This window comes from Acomys minous (genome assembly GCF_964271855.1).
Source record: "Acomys minous genome assembly, chromosome: 4".
In the NCBI taxonomy this organism is placed as follows: Eukaryota; Metazoa; Chordata; class Mammalia; order Rodentia; family Muridae; genus Acomys; species Acomys minous.
Genome location: NC_140486.1, coordinates 30,123,868 through 30,148,018, shown reverse-complemented (window position 1 = coordinate 30,148,018; position 24,151 = coordinate 30,123,868). Strand labels below are relative to the sequence as shown.

The window sequence follows — 24,151 nt, the reverse complement described above, 5'->3', positions numbered from 1 at the left end:
ATATATGTTGGCCATCACATGCCTGCACACACCAGAGGCTAGAAAAAGCTGTCAGATCTCCTGCAACTGGAGTTACAGATGCTTGTGACGAAACCTGGTGTGGGTGCTGAACCTGGGTCCTCTGCAAGAGCAGCCAGTGCTATTAACTGCTGAACCCTCTCTTCAGCCCAAATAGGGATTTTCTTTTGGAAGTATATGGATTGTATATAGTGATTATTGGCTTTGTTTCATTTTTGTTTGTTTGTTTTGTTTCTGTTTTTGTTTTGTTTTGTTTTCTTACGAAAGGCTTGAGCATTCAATTTATTTATATAGATTCAGGAGAGTAGAAACACAGCAGTCATTCGAATGCTGAATAGAACAAACAGGAACCCCACCCCCACCCCCCCACCCCTGCCATACACACACATACACAGACACCCAGACACACACCTATGTGTGTGTACAGATGTGCTTGTATTTATTGTTTTTTCAGGACACTTGGTGTAAAACCTATGTAAAGGGTGAAATAACTTTTGGGGGATTTTTACATTTATATTTATAAAGGTTTGAGTAAATAACTTCCTCTGTGGTGCTTAAGCAGTTATGTTACTGAATTTGTTTTGGGCTCCTCATGTGCTGTATCTTTTTATAGGAAGACATTTGTGGAATAAATTACCCAACTAAATTTTTTGCCATTGACTAGGTATCTTGCCAGCCCCCATTACTCAGCAAGCCAGTATGACATCTCTGGCACAGGGACCCGGAACCACATCAGCCATCACTTTCCCAGAGGAACAGGAAGATCCTAGAATTAACAGAGGTCAGGATGATGTGCCTGCTGGTGGAATCTGGGGCTTTATCAAGGTAAGGATGCTTGTTTTTCTAATTTCCATTTAGTCGTAAAGCTGGCATCTGTCCACTAGAGAAAGTTCTGAGAACACAGTTGTAGCATAAGGGACAACAAAGTGTTAGGGCCAGATATCTGTGGTTGTATTGCAGCTTGTTTGTTTACGGGTGTCTCTCCACATGTACTAGTCTCTGATAAGAATCCAGTACGATTAGTGACATGGTCATTCTGTTCTTTGAATTAATGAAGACTAGAAGACTTCATCAATTTCCTGCCAGCCATAAAATTGTCTGTCTTTGTTTCTTGTGTATTTGGGGTCTGCATATGTTTGTATGGATGCGTGTGTGCAGGTACATGTGTGCATGCGGATGTGGAGGCCAGCATAAGCGGTCCTCCTCTGTTCTCCGCATTACTTTTGGGGCAGGGTCTGTTGTTGAATTTGGAGTTTATCAGTTCAGCTGGGCGGGCTTGCCTATGAGCTCCAGGAGTCCTCTCATTGGTGTAGCATCCCAGTGCTAGGGTTAGACCTGGGCTGCAGTCAGTGCTGCGCTTGGTACATGGGCGCTGGGGATCTGAGCTCAGGTCCTCATGCGTATATGGGATTTATCAGTTGATCATCTCTTTCTAGTTCTATATATTCTTCCTTTAGAATATGTCCCTTAATAACTACTCTGTCCTCAGTGCTACTGCATTTATCGTGCTTTATTTTACAAATCTGTTATCAGTATTATCTGGTTGTAAGTTTTAAAATCGTTTTACTTTATTGAGAAACACGTGTGAACATCCTGTACATTTTGCGTTGTTGGTGGTTTTAGTGGCGTTAAGGATTGAACCTAGGGCCTTAACATACACTGATAAGCATTTGCTACTAAACTGATCCTCAGATCTCTGTTTCATTCTGAGGCAGAGTCTCATCACGTTGTGCACACTGGCCTGGCACTCACTCAGTGTTGCAGGCTGACCTGAAGTGTGCAATCCTCCTTCTCTGCCTGGTGTGTAATGGATCACACAGGCCTGCGCCATTAGGCTTGATTAACATGATGCCGTGGCTGTGATCCCTTCTGACTTTAATTCTTAGAAACAAAACTGATGAGAGCTCTTACATATACATCCCGATGGGCATCTCTGAATCATTTCTTCCTGATGGAAGTGAATGCCCCAGAGCGTCCTTTACATTGCTTTCCAGTAGCCACACCACCATGTGTTGTTCCTGCATTGTTCACTTGGTAGCAAACGATGTTAATTTGAAGTACAGTGTTTTTCTTTTTTTCTGATTTACTAGACAGATACATTTGAAACCTTTTTTGACCGTGTGTGTGTGTGTGTGTGTGTGTGTGTGTGTGTGTGTGTATGTGTGTGTGTGTGTGTATGTGTGTGTGTGTATACACATGTGTGGAGGCCCAGGGTAAATATAGAGTGTTGTCTTATTATATTGAGGTCCAGTTTCTTGCTGTACCAGAGCTTGTGGTTTGGACTAGTCTGGCTGGCCAGCTGCCCTGGCTCTCCCTCCTGGGCGCTGGGACTGCACCTGGCCCCCACACACACTCAGGGGTTTATGTGGGTTCCCTCCTGGGCGCTGGGACTGCACCTGGCCCCCACACACACTCAGGGGTTTATGTGGGTTCCCTCCTGGGTGCTGGGACTGCACCTGGCCCCCACACCCACTCAGGGGTTTATGTGGGTTCTGGGGATCCCGACACTGGTCCTCATGTGTGTGATGCGGGTGCTTTACCTGAGAAGCCAACCCCCCACCTTGAAACTATGTTTTAGCTTGCATTTTTTTGCTATTGAATTTGGCCTTCCCCCCTACCCCCATGAAGCTTTGTTTTGTGTATTCTCTGTTGTCTTTGCTTAGTTTGAAGTTGGGTGGGGAGCTTTGCTTTTCTGGATTTCTAAGAGCTCTGACCGAAGCGATGCTGTTTTATGATACACACATTGTGGCCTTTTCCATTTTAATCTACATTTAATTTTATTATGCTTTTTCTATGCAAAAGTTCTTAAGTGTTCAGAAGCCATTTCCGTGAATTGCTTTCAGTTCTATATGCTGGAGAAAGAATACCTTTTCATTCCATCTCATTTTTTTCTTTCTTTTTTAGTTTTTTCAGTTTTTACTCTGAGCACTTCAGTGTGGCTAATGTGTTTCAGTACATCATGTAAGGCAGCCTCTTAATAGAGTGTTTTGAGGTCATTTCCTCTGTGACCTGTTGTCCTCCTTATTTTACTTGGCAGGAGGCAATGTCAGTCTGTTGGATGCCCACTAGGGGGCGCTCCTCTGCCCCTTACCTCGGGAGAATTGGAGTGTGAGAAGGAAAGCACTAGTGGTTCTTGTGTCTCTGTCTCATGACACGTTAGTGCCAGTCTGAGCTTTGTCTCCATTGGGCCCGACTCTGTGATAGTAGCACAGCATTTACACTGCAGCCAGGCTTGGCCATTCCATGCATGCACATTGAGAGCGGCTGTGTGCTTAGGTGGGTGTCATTGAGAGCGGCTGTGTGCCCAGGTGGGTGTCATTGAGAGCGGCTGTGTGCTCAGGTGGGTGTGTGGAGCGTTCAGTGATGACAAGGAGAGTGTGGATGAGACAGGTGCAGCAGGACTCGGGCGGAGAGCCGCCGGTTTCTCTTCAGGTTTTTCTTGCTGGGCCTTCCCACTTTTTTCTTAGTGAGAAAGAATTTTGAACGTACTGTGCCATCTTCATCCCGGTGCTTTGCTGAGAGGCCGTTCAGTTTCATTACATACTGCAAGCACAGTTTATTTATTTATTTATATATTATTGATTTATTCATATTACATCTCAATTGTTATCCCATCCCTTGTATCCTCCCATTCCTCCCTCCCTCCCGCTTTCCCTCCCCTCCCCTCCCCTATGACTGTGACTGAGGGGGACCTCCTCCCCTGTATATGCTCATAGGGTATCAAGTCTCTTCTTGGTAGCCTGCTATCCTTCCTCTGAGTGCCAGTAGCCCTACCCATCCAGGGGATGTGGTCAAATATGGGGCACCAGAGTTCGTGTGAAAGTCAGACCCCATTCTCCACTCAACTGTGGAGAATGTCCTGTCCATTGGCTAGATCTGGTTAGGGGTTTGAAGTTTACTGCATGTATTGTCCTTGACTGGTGCCATAGCTTGAGCAGGACCCCTGGGCCATCCCATCATAATGTTCTTCTTGTAGGTTTCTAGGACCCTCTGGGTCCTTTTATTTCCCCATTCTCCCATGCTTCTCTCACCTAGAGTCCCAATAGGATGTCCTCCCCTCTGTCCCACTTTCCTGGTAAGTGAAGGCTTTCCTGGGACACGCCCCTTGGGCTAGTGTCCAGATACACTTACACTCATCCGAATGGCTAAGATAAAAAATTCAAGCGACACCACATGCTGGCGAGGATGTGGAGAGGAACACTCCTTCATTGCTGGTAGGAATGCAAATTTGTACAGCCACTTTGGAAATCTATCTGGCGCTATCTCAGAAAACTGGGAATAAGGCTTCCTCAAGACCCAGCTATTCCACTCCTTGGAATATACCCAGAAGATGCTCCAGCACAAAACAAGAAAATTTGCTCAACCATGTTCATTGTGGCCTTATTCATAATAGCCAGAACATGGAAACAGCCTAAGTGTCCCTCAGTAGAAGAATGGATAAAGAAACTGTGGTACATTTACACTATGCAATACTACTCAGCTATTAAAAACAAGGAATTCCCGAAATTTGTGGACAAATGGATTGAACTAGAAATGATCATACTGAGTGAGTTAGCCCAGAAGCAGAAAGAGCAAGCACAGTTTTAAACTAGATGGTGAACGTGGTGATGTTTTAGGAATCTGGCCTATTTACACTTGTTCTTGTAGATCTCTGTGATGTTAAAATCTTTTCTTACATAAACCTCTGGCCGTCCCCTTCCTTTCCGTGTAATGAGACTGCCCATTGCTGGTTGTAATACCCATTCAGCTCTCTGGGATTTGTGGGTTGAGAGCAGGAACTACATGATTTTAATGTGAGGCTGCTGGGTAGTCTTTTTTTTTTTTAAATTACATTTTTTTAATTAATTTATTCATATTACATCTCGATTGTTAGCCCTTCCCCTGTTTCCTCCCATTCTTCCCTCCCTCCCACTTCCCCCCTTCTCCCCTCCCCTCTGTCTGTGATTGTGTACATGTACCACAGTCTTAAACTTAAGTCATTGAACTCTCCTGTCAGTTCACCTTGGTTCCTTGGTGACTGCGAAGTCTGTTGGATGCCCACTAGGGGGAGCTCCTTTGCCCTTTACTTGGCAGGAGGCAATCGCAGTCTGTTGTATGCCCACTAGGGGGCGCTCCTCTGCCCCTTACCTCTGGAGAATTGGAGTGTGAGAAGGAAAGCACTAGTGGTTCTTGTGTCTCTGTCTCATGTCACCATTGGTCAGAAGACTCCACAAGGGAGAAATCTGCCTAAGGAGGGGGCTTGGGAAGGGGCACAGCAGAAAAGAAACTTGAGTAGAGCATGCAAAGGACAAAGTTATGCATTTAAGGCGATCAGAAGCTACTCTGGAGGGTGAAGATGAGAACTTTTTTTTTTTAATTGCTTTTATCTTTTTAGGAACAAAGTATGGGCTTATTTAGACATCTGTTTACAGCCCTTATTTGGAACCCTGAGGGACAAGTTTCTTTTAGAAATGTATTTATAAATGAAACCCATTTCACTTATAAAGTCAAGAGTGAAACGCTCTTCTGCCCGTGTTGTTCCAGTAGCTCCCGCTGGCTTCTGCTGGGTGCTTTCTGTTTGTGAAGGGAAGAGACGTCTGTTAGGAATTGGACATTGATTTGGCCCGATTTTTACCTAAGGTTTCTAGTTTAAAAATTTCAAAAGTCCTAGATCACTGATGCGTGGGAAACCTAAAAAGAAAAGTGTCCTGTGTTGGTGTTGCAGGTAACCACAGCTGGTGTGAGCTCACAGGTGCATCCGCCGTTGCGTTCCAGGAGGCGTTGTTTGTCTCAGCACCCTTCCCCTTCGTCCGGCTCTCAGGCGTTTCCCTCCTCCTGTTCTGCGGTGTTCCCCGGCCCTTGGTAGTTAGTAGTGAGGTTAACGCAGTTGTCCCATGTAGGGCTGAACACTCGTGTCCTATTCCCGGCACTGTGACCAGCTGTGCATCACTTTATTGGCAGACGTTTCAGCGTAGATGCCATAGATGAGCTTTGGCTCTGCCGCTTAGAGAGCAGCTGTTGGCAGTGAACAGCTGCTGGGTGTGTCTCAGTCCGGGTTCCTACTGCTATGACGAAACACCATGACCAAAAAAGCAAGTTGAGGAGGAAAAGGTTTGTTTGGCTTACACTTCCAGATCACTGTCCATCATTGGAGGAAGTCAGGACAGGAACTCAAGCAGGGCAGGAACCTGGAGGCAGGAGCTGATGCAGAGGCCATGGAGGGTGCTGCTTACTGGCTTGCTTCCCTGGCTTGCTCAGTCTGCTTTCTTATAGAACCCAGGACCACCAACCCAGAGCTGGGCTGGGCCCTCCCCCATCAATCACTAATTGAGAAAATGCCTACAGCTGGATCCCATGGAGCCATTTCCTCAACTGAGGCTCTTCCTCTCTGATGATGCTAGCTTGTCTCGATTTGACACATAACCCAGCCAGTACAGTGGGGGAGGGAGACTCATTCTTTTTTGGGGGGATGTGGTCACTGGTAAGTTTTCTGTGCTCCAGTGGATGGCCCACACCTGCACATATAGGTGCATATATGTACTAACCAGGCTTACTTGCTTATCAAAGGAAAGACATGAAGTCGGGAGGGGCATGTTAGGGCATGTTGAAACTGGAGAGGAAAGTCTGGGTAGTATGATCACATTTAATTGCTTGCACGTATGAAAATTCTCAGAAATAAAGTTTTTAAATGTTCTTTCTTGCTTATAAAAGTCAAGATGTTCTTTGCTTGAAATGAACGTTTGCATCTTGCTTTGTGCAGGGCGTGGCTGGGAATCCTATGGTGAAATCTGTACTGGATAAGACCAAGCATTCGGTAGAAAGCATGATTACGACGCTGGACCCCGGCATGGCTCCATATATCAGTATGTACATAAGGAGATCAGTGCCGGCCATATGTGTTCGTCAGTGTCACACGCTAATTGCAGTTTCAGTTCATTTCCGCTGGTCACGTAATTGATAAAAACTTCCTCCTGTGCTCTTAGTTCAAATTCATCCTCCGTCTTAGTATTGGGTGTAATTAATTTATTTTTTTCTTAGTCATCATTGTACAAATGTTAAAGCTCCATAGTGTGAACTTTGAAAGAGTGAAAACATTACGAATTACAAGTGTAGATAGTCAATTTCTAGTGATTTGTATGAATTTTTCTTTATTCATTGTTAGCTTTAAAGTATACTTTGTTTACACTTAGTCTTGGCATTTTTTTCTACTTATCTATTTTAAATCCAATGTGTTTATGCTTAAACAGGAATAGTATTTTTAGAGGAAGCTACTCTAACAATTAATAAAGCTTGTTTACTAAATTTGCTGGGAACACTTTTTTAACTGCTTTTGAGCCCTCATCAGAGACCATCTGACACTTGACTGAGGCATACTGCTCCTGCATTTTTATGTACATTTCCAGTACATGAGCAAATGTGGATTGGCTTGGTCAGCATCAGTTAACAGGCTCTTTGCAAGTTGGAGGTGTGCACTGGGTACCCGGGCAGAAGTTTTCAGTGGTAGTAAAAAGCCAAGAGCTTGTCTTGACACTGTTGGTGGTTTCCTGTCTAATACGTGTACATTGCTAAGACCTATAGAGATTGCATACATTTTTCAAGTCCTTGTTCTGCTAAACACTGATGCCCTAAAGACCTCTGTAACATAGGTGTTTTCATTCAGTTTGTGGTAAGGGACCTGGGTTTAAAGAGATATAAGTTACTATATTAGGTCATGCACCGTGTTTGGAGCTCAGTTGACTGTACATACACATGTATCCTTCATCTATATCTACATTTGTCTACTTTGCTTTCTGTGTAGTAGGAATTGAATTGGGAGCTAAACCAGGTAGCCATGTATAGTTGCACATGCATATAATCCTAGCACTTGGGAAGTGGGATGCAACAGGCTGGCCTCAGCCACATGGTGAGTTCGTGGTTTCAAAAATCAACAAAATGCAAATAAACACAAAGTTCCAAAGAATTTTTCATGTAACTGCCCAAAGGCTTCGTAAATTTGACTTTATCACATTTATTTTCATATTCGTGTATTTATGCCAATCTAGCTGGAGATACTTACTAAATTATATATTTCTTTCCTTCTCATAATACATATTTTAAGTGAAGGAATGAGCATTTTTGGAGCTCTTGCTGTCCTATTGGGCATACTATATTAGAGCTCAGTTCTTAGAGCAAGCCCAGTGAGGAGGCAAGTGTTTTTCTAAAAAGCAACCCTGCTCCATGCCGTCCTCAAGGCAGTGAGGCTGGTAAATGAGAAAGTGCAGCACACTCGGCCTTTTGATTCCCTCTTGCTGGTCACCCTCCCCCCGCTGTGTGACTGTGGAAGGCAGTGCTTCAGACAGAGCTAACGTGTGTGGAGCGTTCATGTACTACTGAAGGACTGTCCTCTTTCCTGAGTGCCACAGGTGACTCAGAGCCTGTAGGAAGTGTGTGCCAGTTCAGCTGGCAAGTTACAGATAATGTGCTGAATTCCCATCCCTAAAATGCAAGGCAAGGTGGTAGTTTGGTTCTAAGCACACGTTGGAATAGCATTCATGGAGGTTAGAGGGTAGGAAATATGCGCTCCTGTCAGATGGTGTAATAAAAAGATTTGTGTCCAGCCGACCTGGGGTTGAGGCCCGACAGCAGTGCTTAGCAGATGTGTTGTGGCGGATGAGGTTCTGTCATCCAGTCTCATCGTATGAGGTTGGTTAACAATTAGTCAATACAGTGTAAGCCTGTGATGCATGTGTTAGTTAGGATTTTATTGCTCTGAAGGGACACCACGACTCTGGCAACATAAAGGAAAACAATTCATTGGGTCAGGCTTACAGTCTCAGAAGTTTAGTGCATCTTCGTTATAGCAAGAAGCACACAGGCAGACATGGTGCTGGAAAAGGAGCTGAGAGTTCTTTTAATAATTTATTTTTTGTTTCATATGCACTGGTGTTTTGACTGCCTGCATGTCTATATGAGGGCATTAGGTCCCTGGAACTGGTGTTACAGACAGTTGTGAGCAGCCAGGTCTACATCTTGATCTGCAGACAGCAGCAGGAGACTGTGTGGCACACTGGGGTTAGCTTGAGCATAGGAGACCTCAAAGCCCACCTCCACAGTGACACCCCTTCTCCAACAAGGCCACACCTCCTAATTGTGGGACTTCCTATGGAGCAAGCATGCAACACTTGAGTCTGTGTGGGCAGTTCCTAGTCAAACCACCACAGTGTGGTGGTAATTACTAGAAAGTTACTGCCTAAATTTTGGAATTGAAATTTCTTTTGTCTTGTTTTTTGTAGGATCTGGAGGTGAACTGGATATTGTTGTCACCTCAAATAAAGAAGTGAAAGTGGCTGCTGTCCGAGATGCCTTCCAGGAGGTCTTTGGCTTAGCGGTGGTTGTGGGGGAAGCCGGACAGTCCAATATTGCTCCACAGCCAGTAGGCTATGCAGCGGGATTAAAGGTGAGTAATAATAGCTCCCCCCCAGTAGTGGTCCTGCGGTCTGTGTGCAAGCAGTGCGTATTTATATACTGAAATACCAGCTTTGTCATCAGTTAGGCAACTGTAATGTTAATGAAGATAGAAAGGAGTTTTAATTGAATGAAATCTCAACTAGGTTTTGATTATTGGAGGAGGAAAGCAGTGGCATTAAGAAAGAACAAAAAGAATAGATAATCTCGAAAGGAATCTTCATAATTTAGCATTGATTTAAAAGTCAGTTGTTGAAATTATATCTGTTGGATACACACACACACACGGAGAGACGGGGGGGGGGGGGGGGGGGGGGGGGGAGATGCCTGCACTCTCTCTGTTGTATTTCCACACAGTCGTGCAAGAACTAATGAAGCTGATGGCATGTGAATGGTTTTCTGTCGTAAAGCAAGCGAGGGGAAATCATCCCAGCAGAGTCTTTGACCCCTGTGTCTTCTGGCACCCTTGCTTCCTTTTATAGTAAAACGTCTACAAGAATTTTGAACATTTTTCTCTAATTCTCTGGTTTCCCACCTGCCTGGCCACACTTCTGTGCTCCTGTCCTAATAGGAGAGCACTCCAGCCAGCAGGCCTGCCGTTTATTTGATCGTTCGGGAGCTTTGCAGTCAGGTGGGTGTCCTCTCTGTGGTTTAGACAGGGCTTCCTATACCAGGGTGGTCTCAGACTCACTCTGCTGCCAGCACTGGCCTCGAACCCGTGATCCCACTTCCACCTCCAGAGATCTGGGGTTATAGGTGTATAGCACTGTGTCCGACTTCACTCACGTGTGACTTCGTGGGGGCACACCTGGCTTTTTTCTGAGTTCATCGACTGTTCTCTGCTTTTGTGCTTTCGGTGTGGTCTCGGTTTCTGTTTCCATACACTTGTTTGCTGTCCTTCCTGGCCTTAGCCAGCATCTTCTGCTGACACTGCAGCTTTATACTGTCACTAAGACTGCTCTTGAATTCTTAATTTATATAGAAGTTGCCTTTCTGATAACTTTACTTGACTATCCCAGACTCAGTATGTCCAGAATGAAGCTTTTTCTTTCCTTTATACTTACTCCCTACCTCTTCATCTCAGCCAATGGCAGCTCCGTCTCCATTTTCTCATAGGAGACAAGTTGGCACCGCCTGTAGAGTCTCCTCTTTGGTGTTCCTAGTCCAGTTAATGTGGTATTCATTGTACCAAGACAAAAAGGACTAGATCCCTGTAGGCTCTGGCTGCAATGTTTTTTTTTTCCAGCCTGTCAACATAAAGCTTTAAAAAAAGTCTGATTTTGTTTAGATATAGCTTTATATATACAAACAGATACTGGAATGCATATCAGTTATAATAAAGTCATAGTGGGAAGTCCTGTAACTCCTGATTAGATCACGGTCATTTGGCACATACATGTTTTTCTCCTAAAGTATTTCATAGCCCTCCCATGCTTAGCAGCATCAGCATTATGCTGGGGAGCAGTTGAAATGAACCAGGTGGCACTGAATGTAGCAGCACCTCTGGCTTACAACATCCGAGCTTAAACAAGAAGATAGCACCATTTGCTTGACTTGAGTGGAGATGCACAGGACAGACAACTTAAATGTTTGTAGTTTTGTGCAGGTCTGGTGTTGAGATTACCAATAAATTTTAGCAAATAGTTGAATTCACCAGTATAGATTCCAGGACAATTGAGGGTCTGTATTGACTATATTTACATTTAAAAACTTTGTATGAAGGAGCACATAATGGCTTGATTCTACTGTTGCTTTACAAATTGGGTACACATATTCTTTACTTGTGTTCATTTAGAATTGAGAACTCATCAGAATGAGGGAAATTGGAGAAAAGTCTGGTGTGTTGATTATAATAAGGAATTAAACACAATCTCATATTGATACTAGATTGTTTTAATTCTAATAGATTATGTTAAACAAAGTTCAGGTGGTTTTTCGGTTATAGTTGGAGTTTATTTAAATAGTTGAGTGGGTCTCAGTCACTCTGTCTCTGGCTTACCCCTTGTCTGGATTTGGGACTGTTAGACAATAGTTACTAAATATAAATGCAATGTGTGTTGCTTATAATGCGAACCATATTACATTTGTTCACAGAGGTCTGTGCTTCCACAGAACAGTGCACCAAACCACATGTACTTTGAGATGTTTCTATTAATACTTTCTGAAGTGTTTCCTTTGATGTTGACACCAGTATACATCTATAAAAAAGGTCTTTATGGCACATAATAAAGCTAATTGCTGTCTGTAGGGTTTGAATGCAGTCTAATCTAGAAATGAAAGTGGTAAACTGGAAAAATAAATATGTACTCATCATAATTGTAAAACTTAAGATAAATCACAAGTGCTTTATGGATGAATTTCCTTTGAAAGATAGGGACAGGTCTCTTGCCTGGACTGAGTCTTTACTTGTTAAAATGTCAAAATTGCTTTTGCAAATGAGACAGAATTCGTAGGTCTGGGCCAGCAGACATCAAAAATTTATAAATAGAAACGGTGAGAGTATTTTACATTGGATACATAAGGAAGGGCTTTGATACAAAAGACATTGCGTGCTGGCATTATTTTGTGAAAAAAAAAATGGCACCTGGCTTTATGGATTCCTTCACAACAGTTAGCTATCTCTGGGAGGTCAGAGCTCACCTGCCGCCTGCCGATGTGAGTGGGAGGCGGTCAGAAAGACAGGGTCCTCAAGGGTGAGTCTGTCTCTGGAAACTTGAAGAAAGGGAACAAATATGTAACATTTGAGAGGATAGTATCAGTTATGAAGTCAAGTGGGAAGTTGTTGCAGTTTTAGCAATCCAAAGAAAAGGGACATAAGTGCTTGCCTGTGTGGAGTCTGCTGTTCATTACGTGTTTAAGCTCTAGGTCTGTTTTGTGAGGTCAGATACCACTGCACAGTAATATTTACAGTAGGTAGGTATTACTTGTGAAAGACTGATGGGGATATTTTTCCCCCCAAAAAACTGACATATCATTGGTCATTCAGTTTATCTTGTGTTTTATTTGTATTTGACCCAACTTATTTTTGCTCTTGGCTTTTATCTACAAGTTTAGATTTGGATTATATTTTTACAACTTTTAATATAGGCTCAAAATGGAAATATTTTCAGATTTGTGATCTGCTTCCCCCCCTCAGAAATAGTAGATGGAGCTTATAAGAAGAAAAGGTGTTGGATCTTAAACTGAATTGTTTATTATAAAAAAAATTAACTCCCCTATCAGATTTTATTTGATTTCAATGACTTTCTAAACTAAATTTGACTTTTCCTTTAGTCCTATGTTACTATTTAAGACAGTAAGGCAGTGGCAATTAACCTAGGAAGCCTCTGTGGCAGTCAGTTTTATTGAAAAGCTTAGAGCGAAAAATCCCAAAGTGGATAATGCCAGTGAGCGTGTGAGGATGTGCACAGCGCTTGTGAGCATTGTAACAGTGTGCACAACGCTTGTGAGCATTGTGATGATGTGCACAGTCGAAGTTGTTCAGAAACAGCGTAAGTTCTGAGCTCTTGTGCCTCAGGTCAGTTGGGAAAGATCATTTGTGTGGTCTCAAAACTGTCTTAAAACCCTTATATTGAGAACAGTAAAATTCCCTTCTCTAAACCTTGGTAGGGAAAGGTAGTTCAATGTCTTAAACTCTGAAAGCAGCTACATTTAATTAATATTCAAATTAATGAAAAGAGAGGCTGGGGATAGCTCCCTTCACTGTCTTCTGTGAAATCCATAAACAAAGAAAAACTTGTCTGCCTAGCTGATCATCCCTTCCCTTGTAGTACAGCTCTCTGTATTACCAGTAAACGCCATGAAGTATAAAGTCTGGTGGTGTAGGATGGTGAGGTTACACAGACACATCTGTGTTCCCTAGAAGCAGGGCTTGTGGTATGCATAGCTCACAGGCACCTCCAAAGGGTCGGAGAGTCTGAGCAGCCCACTAGTCCTGTAAATGCTTTTACTGAAGTAACATTTCAACTCCTTTTTTAATCTGGGCAGAGGAGGACTGAACTGGGCATAATTACAGTGTCTATTGTAAAGAATTAAACCACCCGCATGCTTCAGAGGCAGCCGCCGCCTCTTGTTCCAACATCCCAAGATTGAGGAGGCCGTGCTTACCCTGTCAATACACCGCCTTTCCCCGCTGTTTGGTTTTCCATGTGGCGAGTTCTTACTGAATATCTGTTTGCTCATGCCTAGTGCTGAGCACAGGAGATGCAACTGATCAAAACTAGACCGATGGTACTCACTCTGCTGTAGAGTGGTAATTGTTCTTCTTCCCAGGCTAGCATCTTAAAAACTTTGTCCGTGTGTGTGTGTGTGTGTGTGTGTGTGTGTGTGTGTGTGTGTGTGTGTCTCCTCATAATCTGGCTTGAGCTTCTCTTCTCTGATATATACCCGTAGCTTTGAGTTTTTGCACAGTTTTCTCAACCCCTGTTTGGATTCATTAATGACAGTGATTTTGCTGACTCAGCTTCAGGGCACCACATATACTTGTAACTTTTATTTGTAGTAGTGGTCATGTCTCTGCATGTGTATTTAAGAGAGAATTAGGTGTGATCACATGCCCCAAATCAAGAGTAAATCAAGCAGATACCAGGGCTGAAAATATTTTAATTCTGGAAGATGACTTCTTGCTAAAGGAATATTTAAAAATAAGGCTCCCTTATTTGGAAACTCAGTTAATTACAGCTAACACAATAATGCATGAAGGAATAATTTGGAAAATATACTCTAAACTTAATTCCAAGGGAATGCCAGTGGATATTTTTACTCTATACCAGTGGCTCTCAGCCTTCCTAATGCTGTGACCCTTTAATACAGTTCCTCATGTTGTGGTGACCCCCCGCCCAGCCATAAAATTATTTTCTTTGCTACTTCATAATTAATTTTGCTACTATTACAAGTCATATTGTCAATATCTGTGTTTTCAATGGTCTTAGGCAACCACTGTGAAAGTGTTGTTGGATCCCAAAGGGTTCTTGACTCAGGTTGAGAACTGCTGCTATATACCTTTGTGTTTGCACGTTACAATGTGTATGCTAAATATGTGCATGAATTATGTAATTAAGAATCGGGATATTTAATGTTAATACTGTTTTTAAAAGCCGGTTTCCAACTTGTGCTGCTGTTGCTTAGGGTGCCCAGGAGCGCATCGACAGCCTGCGGAGGACTGGAGCCATCCACGAGAAGCAGACCGCTGTGTCAGTGGAAAACTTCATTGCTGAGCTGCTGCCTGACAAGTAAGAGGTTCAGGGCTCCCTGGGATCAGCTCCAGCATGTTTGGAGTTCACTAGGAGCCAGAGTGGAAATGCCACTCTGATGGTGGGACTGTCTGTGCTTTGCTGACACCTCTGTCCTCATCTTTGTTTTATAACTGAGCCATGCAGAGCAATGTCTGCTTACGACCACTTGATACCATAGGAGTGAGTGTAAGAAGCACACTGCACGTTAGCTTGGGTGTAATTGAACACTGGGAGTAAGCACACTGCTTCATGTGGTGAGTGGACGTGGGCAAGAAGACTTGATGGTAGTTAAAAGGCTTAAGTTATGTGGTGCTTCGTGTTTAACTTAAGAAGCCTCTAGAATCACAATTCAGCATGGCTTTTGAGAGCTCTCTCTTTCTCTGTCTCTCTCAGTCTCTCTCTCTCTCTCTCTCTCTCTCTCTCTCTCTCTCTCACACACACACACACACACACACACACACACACACACAGACTAATTTTTTTAAATAGGAAACCTTTTTGGATATGCTGAGTTATTTTATAATAAACAGCATGCTTTGTTGGATTCCACTCTAATTTATAATTTCACGGTGGTTTCCTTTTTGTCTTAATGCCTTGTTTTTTAATAATCTACGGGTAAGTCTCTTTCCATGGAAAAGGCACCCTTATTTCACGATTGTATTTTGAAAGGCCAGCTCCTGGTGTGTAACTCGGAACAGTGATTCACAGGGATTATGTTCACGAGGAGCAAGCCCATGCTTATTTCCTCTGGCTTATAACTTGGTTCCTGGTAACACTGTTCCATGGCTGCATGCTGGTGAGAGTTGGTAGCACAGATTTCCCCATATTTTAGCAAGTATCATTTAAAAATACTATCCACAAGGTGTTCTTTACATGTTCAAACAAGTAACTTTTATTAGCCGTGTATTTGCGTACCCCCATTCTCCTTACCCCTAACCCCATCTTAGCAAAAAGGAAGTGTCCCATGGTCAGTAACTTCAGTTTTCCCTTTTGGTTGCTCTCTTACTTTCTCTTCCTGGAATTAAGACAATAGTGTAATTTTATCTTTGTATTTATGGATTGTCTGTTTGCAGGCTAATTAGAAAAACATTCTCTTTCTGAGAACTGTAGGTAGGGCTTGCCTCTCCTTCTGTCTCTGTACTCTCACTTTCTCTAGCATGTAAACAGTAGGTGTGCTGCCCCCGTTTCTGTTCTAGATGGTTTGACATCGGCTGCTTGGTGGTTGAAGACCCCATGCATGGCATCCGCCTGGAAGCGTTTACTCAAGCCACGCCGGTGCCTTTGGAGTCTGTGCAACAGGTTGGTTTTCTTCACCTTTTTGTGACGCTCCACGTTTATTGTGAGGATTATGCCTTTGGTTCTGTCTTCCCCTTTTGCCGCGCTTGTCAGTTTCCTGATTCTGCCACGTTGTCATTTTCCTTTCTTATGGTTATACTCGTGGCTTTGAAATCAGAAGGACGTTGGCCTTTAAGTCTGCTCGATGTGTACTCCGCTTTCCCTCTCCCTTTGTTCATCTGCAGTGTGCCTGTGTGTGGAAGCAGGTCCAGGTATGTGTGCGTGTGTGGAAACAAAGGACAGCCCAGGCGCTCCCCCTCAGCTGACCACACTGCTTTGCTTCTTCTTGAGCCAAGTGTCTCATAGGCCTAAGGTTCACTCAGTAGAGGTGAGTCTGGCTGGCTAGAGAGCCCCAGGGAGCCTCCGTCTCCACCTCTTCCGCCCTGGGATTTCACGCAGCTTCTATCATGTTTGGTTTCTTATGTGGGTTCTAGGTCCTTGTCTTCCATGACAGTCATTTGACCAGCTGAGTCATGTCCCACTATTTTCTCTATTTCCCTTCTCTTTGATCAGGTCTTCTCTTTCAGTTGTTCATTTCAGTAACAAGTCAATATTAAGAGGTAGATGGAAGCCAGGTATGGTGGTGCGTGCCTTTTAATCCCAGCACTTGGGAGGCAGAGGCAGGTTGGTCTCCGAGCTCAAGGCAGCCTGGTCTACAAAGGGACTTCAGGCTAATCAGAGTTAGTTGCACACTGAGATCTTGCCTCAAGAAACCAAAATAACAAACAAACAAAACTTAGATGAGGATGGAGAGATGGCTCAGCAGTTAAGAACATTGCCTTCTCTTTCAGGGGACCCTGGGTCAATTCCCAGCTCCCACATAGCTCATAGGTGTCTGTAACTCCGGTTCTAGGGCATCTGATACCCTCTGCAAACACCAGGCATGAATGTGGGGGACCAACATAGAGGGAGACAAGATAACCATACACATAAAATAAAAATTAAGTTAAAAAAATGTAGTTGATTAGATTTGCTGGCTGAAAAGTGGACCTAATCATGTTCCTTAGGACAGTTTCCAACCTGATTCACACGTCTCTACTTTCCGTAACGGTTCTCTATTCGCTAATGAGCAAATGAGTGTGTCTGCCATTGGGATCTCTGTAACGGTAACTGATAGTTGGTTTCTGTTTTTGTTTTTTGTTTTGTTTTTAAGGTTATTTAGAGTGTACAGGCATTTGAGAATGTGGGAGGACCACTGGGCTTGTTTACAGTTAGCATTTCAGTTTAATGTATGGCCATAAAGTGGCTAAAAGCGGCTAGTGGTCCTTGCAGATGTTTTACAGTGTAGAAAGTACTTGGAGTTTCGAAAACTCTCTCTGACCTGAGGGTGGGGTGTGTAGAAGCTTGTAAGCTTATGCTGTGGGCGTTGTTAATGTTAATAAAACTTAGACCGGACACAGAGTAACAGGTTTTCTAGGAAGATCTAAGTTTTACCACCATTGATTTAAAAGTATTAGAAGGAGCCATATACAATTGCTGTCTTTCATTGTGGAGGAGTCACTGCGGTGTTTCGTGTGACATAACTCACTCACTTCCATGAGGCACTGCAGGGAAAGACACCGCCCTGCAGTAAATCACTGACTAAGTCAAGAGCAAATGTGCCTCTCCCGCACTGCTTGGAGCAGCTGGGAATCACAGGTAGTCCCATCCAGGCCAGAACACCTCAGAGCACTGCGTCCTGCCTGACAGAAGAGCTGGGGACGGGCTCACAAAGCAGCTGTGTATTACTTACATGACCAGGGGTTTCAGCAGAGCTGAGGAGTTTGCTAAAAGTAGCAAGCACGCAATTAACGAGTCCTAGCCGATCAGTGTTAGACGTGTGTGTGCTGTAAAGTCAAGTCAATGGGCTGTTAGCGTTGCAGTGGTTCCCATGACCGTGCTGCAGATGGTGAGGTAGATCTGGCGTCAGCACACGCTCTGTCACCACCCCTGGCCTGTTTGTATTTTTCTTGCACACACCTGCTGATCTCCTACAAGCTGTTTATATACAGTTCCGTTTGTAGTAGTTACGTGTAGTTATGGGGAAGACTGCCTTCAAAGCCTCACATCTTTACCATCCTACCCATTTCAAAAAAGGTTTCTTGGCGCCTGTGCCGCATATCTGGTCTGTCCTGAAATGCCTTATGTCTGTGCCTGGTCACAGTTTCATAATTGAAGGGCTTAGAAATCATTTCTTCAACAAACTGCAATTGTCAATGTGTTGTAGTAAAAATCCGTTAAAAGACTTTGCTGTAACTTAGGCCTCTTTCCCTTCTCCACTAAAACCCAGACTCTCTGGCCTTGTCTTAGCAGTCAGACCACTCACAAGTATCATCCTCTACAGTTTGACTTTAAAAAATACATAAAAATATGACAGCTTCTGGTCCCCCCCCCACCCCCCCCCACCCCCCGTGCTGAGCTGCTGAGTCAGGGCCTCACTTCAGCTAGACCGTGGGGCTCCTGTGGGGTGTGGGAAGCAGGCTCCCAGGGCCTTTGAAGAGCTGAAGTCTCTCCTTGACGCTCACTGCAATGCTGGTAGCACATGGCGCTGCACTGTTCCTGTCAGGGTTGCTGGGAGCTGGTTGATGGAACTCTTGACAAGCTGCCCTGGAACAGGCCGCAGTGTCTCCAGTGTAGTCGCTGTAAGGGAGCCAAAGAAGTTTTGTTTCGTTTTGCTTTGTTTTGTTTTTGAGGGAAAAAGGAAGTGATGGTGAAGCAGCTAGCCGGAGATCTGTGCACACTGCAGAGCCATTCTGCATACAGATTTTCTCTGGACTGTGTTTAGCACTCTAAACAAAACCCTGGCTGTTTGACATTTGAATCTGTTTGCCTTTCACTTCCGTGTATGACCAAGTGATTTTCACAGAAGCAGGTACAGGCTGGGTCAGAGGTGGTAAGTGACAGCACCGGTGGGTGCTCGCCTGGCCTGGGTGCTAATTGGGAGCAGCTCCTGACTTACTGGCGCATGAGCCGTGACTTTCCACAAACCAATGCAGTCGTCCTTAAATGGACTAAAGACTTAATATGTAGTCTCTCTGTGCTTGGGATGTTGTGACTGTAAGCATATTGTTTGAGACAAACCTATTATTAACATGAAGTGACCCTGAACGTAGAACTAGACTTTAAGCCCTCAGTGAATTTTTCCAAGACTTGGGCGTGCACTCAGCCCCACTAAAAATGTGAAGTAAATGAGGAAACTGGTTATATTTGGACAGCGTGTGTGATGGGCTATTATTAACACAGCAGGTGCGTGCAGTGTTGCTTGGTTCTTTTGACCCTTGTCACTTTATACATTTGGTGGCAGCATAGCTGAGTTTTCTGAGGGTTTGTCATAAGCCGTATTAGAAATAAACTGAGTCAAGACTTTGAGGTGTCACTTCTGATGTACCGAGTTCAATGCTGTGTCAGTGTGCGACAGTAACACGGTGTCTTCTTTCCACAGGCACAAAGCCTGACTCCTCAGGACTACAATCTGAGGTGGTCAGGCCTTCTGGTGACAGTGGGTGAAGTCCTGGAAAAGAGCTTGCTTAATGTCAGCCGGACTGATTGGCACCTGGCTTTCACTGGCATGTCCCGCCGACAGATGATCTACAGCGCGGCCAAAGCCGTGGCGGGCATGTATAAGCAGCGCCTGCCACCCAGGCCCATGTGAGACCAACAGCTGGGACATGGAGACCTGCCATCACCCTTGGCTCTGTGTTAGAGGAGACTGATTAGCTCCCATGATCCAACAGTTTTTTACAATTTCCTCTAGGCTGCAATCCTTTTAAAAGATTTTTTAAAAATAAAGACACAGTGTCATTCCAGTAAAACAGAAGAAATAGATCCTCTTTTTACTGTCATGATTTTATACATCCTAGTCCTCAAAAAATAAACACAAGATGTACTTACAGCACAATTCACTATACCAAATTTATAAAGTGGAGGTCTGTGTTCACATATTTGGTGATTTGTTCTCAGCTCTTCTGGTTTCTTAATATGTAATGAGGTCTATGTGTGTTAACTCTATTGTGAAGGTTTGTTGCCTGTTGTCATGTGTGTGTGCACATGAGCTCAGTCACGCTCAATGGTGGGCCTGAGGGTTGGGGGGGTGCACAACTCGGTGTGTTTTACAGAATGTGGGCCAAGTAAGCAGAACGAAGTCATGTCCACATGTAGTTTGGAAGTAATACTTGTTCTTTTTTTGTTTTAAATTTTGGCATTTTACGGATTTATACAATGAGCATCAGAAAATATGAAAACTAAAGGACAGGCCATCCAAGTATATTTTAGATTAGAAATGTATTGTGGTTTTTGTTTTTGTTTTCTTGAGATTTTTAAACTTTGGGTATTGGTGTTTTGTGTGCATGTGTGCCTGTGCACCATGTGTGTACAGCCCAGGGAGGCCAGAAGAGGGCATCATACCTCTGGGACTGGAGTCAAAGATGGTTGTGAGCTGCCCTGTGGATGCTTGGGTATGAACCTGGCTTCCCTGGAAGAGCAGCCAATCTTCTGGAAGACACATCTCTCCAGCCCCTTTGTGTTATTTTTGTGTAATGGTGTTAGCGCTTCCACAAGTCAGCTTTCGTAACAGCTGTTCCTCCTGCATCCACTCACGGTCTCCAAACTGTAGGAGGGATCCCCTTTTTTTGGGATGGTATGTATTTTCTTTAATAAATAAAGTTACTTTTTTATTATTTGAGAACTTCATGCAATGTGTTCTGATAAGACTTACCTCCCATCCCTCCCCTAACTCTTCCATCCCCACTACACACTCCTCCTTTTTGTCCTTTTTGTTGTTGTTGTTGTTGTTGTTGTTGTTGTTGTTGTTGTTGTTTTGAGCCCACTAAGTCCAATTTGTGCTATGCATATAGGTGTGAGGCCCAGTTGCTCAACAAGAGGCCACACCCTTAAAGAAAATTGACTGTCCCTCCCTTAGAAGCCATCGACTGCCCATGGCGCCCCGCTGTGTGTGTTGGGGTGGGGATGGGGAAGCGGGAGCCCATCCCTGCTGGGATGTTGACTGGCTGGTATTTCCTAATGCCTTAGACACAGCGTGGCTTTCCTAACTGTGCCCTTCTGCCTTCATTTCTTACCAGTGTTTTCCATTCAGTGTTGTTTACTTAATCCATGGCATTAATGCCATTATGTATTTTACCGTTTGGGGATTTACATAAGTCAAAATTAAGTCAATTTTTTTTCTTACTCAGTTGAGCTCTGTATCTGCAATTCAAATGTCTCTTCCTGAAGACAATTTGATACGTAAACGTAGATTAACTTTCTCTTCCTTGTCCGTGCAGTTTTGTAGAGTTAGAGGTCTCCACATTCGTCCTTCTCCGTCCTCCCACGTGAAGTGCGCCTGCCATGTCCTAGGCTCTCCAGTGCTCATGTCATGTCTGCTGCTTTTACAGAAGGAGAAGTGTTAGTTGCGAGGCGGGTGTGTGCTGATCTCCAAGCACTTCGTGTGTTGCCTGGCGAGGCAGGAAAGAAGTTCTGCTGTGGCTGGTGTGGTGCACGTGGCCCAGGGCGACTTCTCATTGCTTCTGCATAAGTAAGGAGCAAGGGCCTTTCTCTACTGCCTGCTGCTGTACTGTTTTTAAAAACTCTACTTTGGGTCTTGGGATGTAGCTCTGTGACAGAACACTAGCTAATGCCAGGGCCTAAGGTCAGTCTCCAGTACACACACACACACACACACACACACACACACACACACACACACACACACGCATGCTTTGGGTCTTGGGATGTAGCTCTGTGACAGAACACTAGCTAATGCCAGGGCCTAAGGTCAGTCTCTAGTACACACACACACACACACACACACACACACACACACACACACACACACGCATGCTTTGGGTCTTGGGATGTAGCTCTGTGACAGAACACTAGCTAATGCCAGGGCCTAAGGTCAGTCTCTAGTACACACACACACACACACACACACACACACACACACACACACACTTTGGGTCTTGGGATGTAGCTCTGTGACAGAACACTAGCTAATGCCAGGGCCTAAGGTCAGTCTCTAGTATACACACACACACACACACACACACACACACACACACACACACACACACGCACGTGGAGAAAAAGCTGTCCTTGTCTAACAGTATTCGATGGGATATAGCCTGGATGATGGTCTCTTACTGTACTCTGAAGGCAGGCTTTACAGATCCTGAAGGTACCCTGTTTTTCCCTTCATTGTTTTATCGAGTCTGCCCCACCTTAGTTACTGTTAGAGGGCCGTTCTGGTAGAACCACAAGAGCTCACCGACATCTCCTTGGGTTATAGTTTTCCTTGAATCCTCAAGTAACAGTGGCAGACTTATGCCATGGCTTGCTTGAAGCTGGATAATTGTCCTTACCTGTCTGCCTTCTGTGAGGAGGGGAGGGGCGTGGTGAAGGATGGATGGAAGAGAGAACTATTTGATCCAGTTTGATCCCAACAGACTGGTTCCTTTGGCCAGAATTTTCTTTGGAAGATGTCAGAGCAGGGCTGACTCCATAGGCATGTCTTCCCTAACCTTTGACTTCCTGGGTTTCCCCTGCTAACTCAGAAGCAAGAACAGCAAGTGCTGATTGATCTCTCCCTGTAGCTCCTCAGGAGTCTGTGTGGTGACATACACGTCTGGCCAGTCCAGAGCCCTGGCTTCCTTCTCAGCCCTTCTGTTTCTGTGCGCTCTTCTCTTCCTGCCGGTCTTTGTGTAACTTCCACACTGGCATTTTTAGGGACTTTAGGGGTAGCTGTTGTCTTTTTCAAGCCTTTTAGAAAAAAAATCATGGAACAGTTTGTTACCATTGTTATAGTGGTGTTTTTTGTGCAGGTTTTTTGTTTTGTTTTGTTTTGTTTTGAGCTCCAGATTATTGACATTTTATTTTAATTTATTTTTTATCAGTTGGAAAACAAAACAGGAAGAACAATTTAACATCAGCCTCACAAGATAGCTCAACTATTTAGTTCCAAGCTCCTCCTATTGAGTTTTTGTTGCTTTTCTTGCTTTGCTCCAGTTTGGTTTGTTTATAATGATGCTGGCCATGGTGTTGGGTCTCAGTTACTCCAGGGGAGCACTCTACTGAAGAGCCCAGCCCCAGGCTCAGCCCCAGCCCCAGCCCCGGCCCCCTACTAGTTTTTAGAACAACTCTGTTTGCCACAAACTCCTGAAGTTGGAAAAGTCTTTTCTGATTCTGTTGTCATTGGTTTCCCATTCTTCTTTCCTCAGTCTTTAGTGATAAGACACTGCGATCTTAAATGTAGGTGTGTAAGAAAACAAAGAAAAGCACACAATGTACATCTATTCTGAATTATGCAAAATAACAGTTACTCAGGGTCAACTACATTACTCCAGCTTGCCCTTTGGTTTACTCTTGTTATTTGGCAAAAAGAAAAAAGACAGAAAGAAAGCTAAGCAGGACTAAGTGATTTGTGAAGCCAAATTGATAATCTGTTGTAAAAGTTGTTGAGTTTAACCTAAATTATTAAGTGTAGATTTTTCCTAGGATATTGTATTCATTTTATGCTATTATATAGAATGATGTATTGGATAAAATCATTTTTGTAAGTATGTAAATATGTCATAAATAAATACTTTGACTTATTTCTCAAAAGGTGTTCAGTGATTTAAATGCTAAAGTATAAAAACATCAGAACGCCACATACTCTTTTGGGGGTCTAAATCAGTTACCAAATGCCATAAATTGTCAGACTTCAAGCACCTTTTTTTTTTCTGGAAAATTGTGCCATTTTCATGCACCAGGTTCCAAGATGAAGGTGGGAGAACTTAGTAAAGGAGGGGAGAAGACCCTGGGGGGCCAGATGATGGTGGGATGTCAAGGGCTCATGAAGACAGCTTTGATTCTTGGGCATGGCTTCTCCTTTCCCTTCAGACCTGTTATCTATCTATCTATCTATCTATCTATCTATCTGTCTGTCTGTCTGTCTGTCTGTAACTTTAGGGTCAGCAATATTAGTTGGGGAGAAAAGTACAAAGGTTTGAGCGTCACCTGTTTCCACAAGTATTTATCCTTTCTCATGGTCAGGGTCCACTACTAGAGTGATCCACAGCCATTCATGAAGGTCACTGGCATAGCATCATCACTCATAATTTACAGTTGGACTCATTGGGTTAGGTAAATGTGTATGGCATAATTATAATATCACACAGTACTGCCAC

The 24,151-nt window shown here is 43.8% G+C and overlaps 1 protein-coding gene across 3 annotated transcripts in view; it reads left to right on the top strand.

Moving 5' to 3' along the window:
- Positions 1-23,585, top strand: part of PRRC1 (proline rich coiled-coil 1) — a 32,893-nt gene extending 9,308 nt beyond the window's left edge. For all 3 annotated transcript variants that reach the window (XM_084779272.1, XM_084779273.1, XM_084779274.1), the window contains 6 exons: positions 683-843; positions 6,758-6,860; positions 9,270-9,433; positions 14,569-14,672; positions 15,872-15,974; positions 19,432-23,585. In XM_084779272.1, the coding sequence (XP_084635398.1) occupies positions 683-843; positions 6,758-6,860; positions 9,270-9,433; positions 14,569-14,672; positions 15,872-15,974; positions 19,432-19,641 (845 nt within the window). In that variant the 3' untranslated portion in view covers positions 19,642-23,585. The remainder of the gene's footprint in view (positions 1-682; positions 844-6,757; positions 6,861-9,269; positions 9,434-14,568; positions 14,673-15,871; positions 15,975-19,431) is intronic.
- Positions 23,586-24,151: the final 566 nt, after the last annotated feature.